The sequence below is a fragment of the Trypanosoma equiperdum genome (assembly GCF_001457755.1).
Source record: "Trypanosoma equiperdum strain OVI genome assembly, contig: ctg_1183, whole genome shotgun sequence".
NCBI lineage: Eukaryota > Euglenozoa > Kinetoplastea > Trypanosomatida > Trypanosomatidae > Trypanosoma > Trypanosoma equiperdum.
The window spans coordinates 13,795-16,617 of NW_027123153.1; the positions used below are offsets into that span (position 1 = coordinate 13,795).

A 2,823-nucleotide genomic window follows, 5' to 3' on the forward strand; every position below is an offset into this window, starting at 1 on the left:
TCATGTTAAGAGGCCTAGATGGGTTATGGATTTTCTATGGAAACAGAATGCAAGTGATGAGGATGTTGTTATTCATTTGTATGGATCTGATGTTATTGTTTATAATCAAGAGAAGTATGAAAAGGCTGTGCAATATTTTATTCATGAAAACTTTAGAGTGTTATGCACTTCAGTTGGATTTGATTATGAACTCAGATCACAAGGAGCATGTGCAGAGATGTTTTTGTTTTTAGAGGCTCTTTACTCAGGAAAGGAAAAACTCAACCTAACTCATTTGCTAAAATGGTGGATAACTAAAAAACCTTAGTTGAGCAGTTGTGGTATAATAGCTAGTGTGGAAATTCAGAAAGTTTTAGAAAGCGTTTAATAAAATGCTTAAAATGAGCAACGGGTGATGGTCGCACCAGAGTAATTACAATCCTTTACTTATTTGTAGTGCAGTTCAGGAAGAAGCTGTTGGCCAGGAATTTGTTTTGAAGCGAGGAATGATTGGATTACATTATGAGGAGAGATTCTTTTCTATTTACAATATAAGAGAGTTTGGAGAAGTCGAAGAGGCGCCATTCATTAATTTCCTGGGCAGCCAATTGCATGGGAGTGAAAGGCGAAAGTAATTGTTAAAAATCTTAGTTGGTATAAAGAATTGGAAGGAAGAGAATTTAATTCGAAGGAACTTGGAAAAAATGAAACTTATGGAGCCTGTGGAGGGAAATGGGGTTTCAAATATGAAGTGATTTGCAGGACAAAAGTTAGTAACAGAAATTTTTTCAAAGCAAGGAAATTGTGATGGCACTTTCACTTATTTTTTCGTAAATTCCGTTCCACAAACCTGAAACATCGCCGAAGTTAAAGTCGAATCTGAGTAATGCGCAGATTAAACCATTTACTTTACCAGAAATTGAGGACATCAAAAGTCGTAAAAGATAACGCAAGGAATTTACTTCAAATAACTAGAACAGTTTCACTACAGGGAAAAGCCATTACAAGCCTAGTGTTTCTCTTGGCTGTATATCCAACCGGCACGCCCGCTATTCAAGACGGCGACAATGCCGACGCATTTGCGGCGATATGCCACATAATGCAGCTACAGGAAGCTGGAGCTCCGGAAGATGTGACACCGGTTGACGCGACGGCCGAGATAAGCGAATTAAAGGCGCTCAATATGTCTCTAAGCCCACAGGAGTGGCAACAAAAATTACTTAAAGCTGGCGATCAAAAGGTAAAATGGGATGACGACGAAAACACAGACAAAAAGGCGCATGAAGAATGGAAAACCAGCTGGGACAATTGGGCCGGCGCAAAACAACTGCTGACAAAACAAGGAGGAGTCTCTGAGAAAATCAAGGACAGTGAAATATATAAACTTCAGGACCAGCCAGAAAGCTCGCACAAAAACGAGTCGCAAACATTTTAAGCGCGGCAGCAAAGATTTACAACGCAACCCAGACGATGCAAAAGGACACCGAGGATGGCGCCACAGCAAAGGTCAACAGACCGCATCAACAGGCGCACAGCTAACAGGTCCGGAGCCCAGAGAAGAGTACTGGAAACAAGCAGCAGCCGCGGTCAAAGACAGCGATACAAGACGACAGATTTTACAGACAGCGGGACTGGCCGACGCGACGGACAGCCAGCTAGCAAACTACAGACGCCAGCTAAACCCGATAGCGGAACACGCTTTTCAAGCGCTACAACACGTCACACAACTAGCGACCGGTCCCGAAAAGGGCAAAGCAGCCGATGCTGTCAAAGCGCTGAAGATCGCCGCCTACGGTCGTTACGATTTTACCCCCGCCGGTGCGAAAGACACCGACTGCAAAGGCCAGGGAGGCACCGGAACAACCAGACAATTGCTGTGCGGAGCCCCAAACACTGACGCCAAAGCAAACACAATAGCACAGTTTATGCTGTGCGTTTGTGGAGTCGACGGCACCGACAACAACAGGCTCTGCGAAAGCAGCCAGTCGTCAACGGCATTCAACCCGAGCAGCACACCGGAGGAAGTTCTGAAAGATCTGCTAAGCAAATGCCCACAACCATCGCCCAAAACGCCAGCAACGGCAGCCGAAGTACAGGCAAAAGCAACAGCATTAATCAACGCATTCCAACACAAAGGCACCGACACTTACTACGGCTTTTACTCCGGAACAGGTTGCTCAGGGCAATCGGACCAAGGCATCTGCGTGATGTACAAAGCAGGCACAAAGCAAGAACTGGAAACTCTAGCAGCTCACCCATGGCTAAGCCAACTACAGACAGCAGCCAAGCTGCTACATGAACACGAACAGGCCCTGTCAAAACTAGCCGCCGCCGAGGCCAGCCTAGAAGCGGCGCACAAGAAAGCCTACGCGCTAAAGTCGGCAGCCGCCGGGGATGATAAAAACCGAGCAAACACAGAGCCAAAACAGAAAGCAGACAAGTCCGAGGAAAAACAGCCGACAAACAGCAACTGCACCGACACAGCAAAGGAAACCGCAACAGAATGCAAAAGCCTTGGCTGCGACCATGACGAAAAGGAAAACAAGTGCAAACCTAAAGCAGGAACAGAAAACACAGCAGCAGCAGCAGGAGCAGGAGCCACAGGAGAAAAAACAACAGAGAAATGCAAAGGGAAATTGGAAGATGCCTGCACTAAGGCTCCCGAATGCAAATGGGCAGACAAAACTTGCAAAGATTCCTCTGTTCTAGTAAAGAAGAAATTCTCCCTCAGCGTGGTTTCCGCCGCATTTGTGGCCTTGCTTTTTTAAAACAAAATTTCCCCCTCAATTTTTTTTTTAAATTTTGCTAAAATTTTTTGCTACTTGAAAACTTCTGATATATTTT

General features: G+C 45.2%; 1 protein-coding gene and 2 pseudogenes across 3 annotated transcripts; all 3 read left to right on the top strand.

Moving 5' to 3' along the window:
* The first annotated feature begins 134 nt into the window (after positions 1-134).
* On the top strand, positions 135-787 carry TEOVI_000648100:pseudogene (annotated as a pseudogene). Its single transcript is given in 4 exon segments — positions 135-224; positions 227-331; positions 333-575; positions 578-787. Coding segments are annotated over 4 exon segments (648 nt in total).
* Positions 788-865: 78 nt separating this feature from the next.
* On the top strand, positions 866-1,414 carry TEOVI_000648200 (Trypanosomal VSG domain containing protein, putative; the record flags this gene model as incomplete). Its single annotated transcript, XM_067220566.1, has 1 exon — positions 866-1,414. One exon carries the CDS (start codon positions 866-868, stop codon positions 1,412-1,414), a length of 549 nt encoding a protein of 182 aa, XP_067076667.1.
* Positions 1,415-1,487: 73 nt separating this feature from the next.
* On the top strand, positions 1,488-2,747 carry TEOVI_000648300:pseudogene (annotated as a pseudogene). Its single transcript has one exon. A coding segment is annotated over exon 1 (1,260 nt).
* The last annotated feature ends 76 nt before the right edge of the window (positions 2,748-2,823 follow it).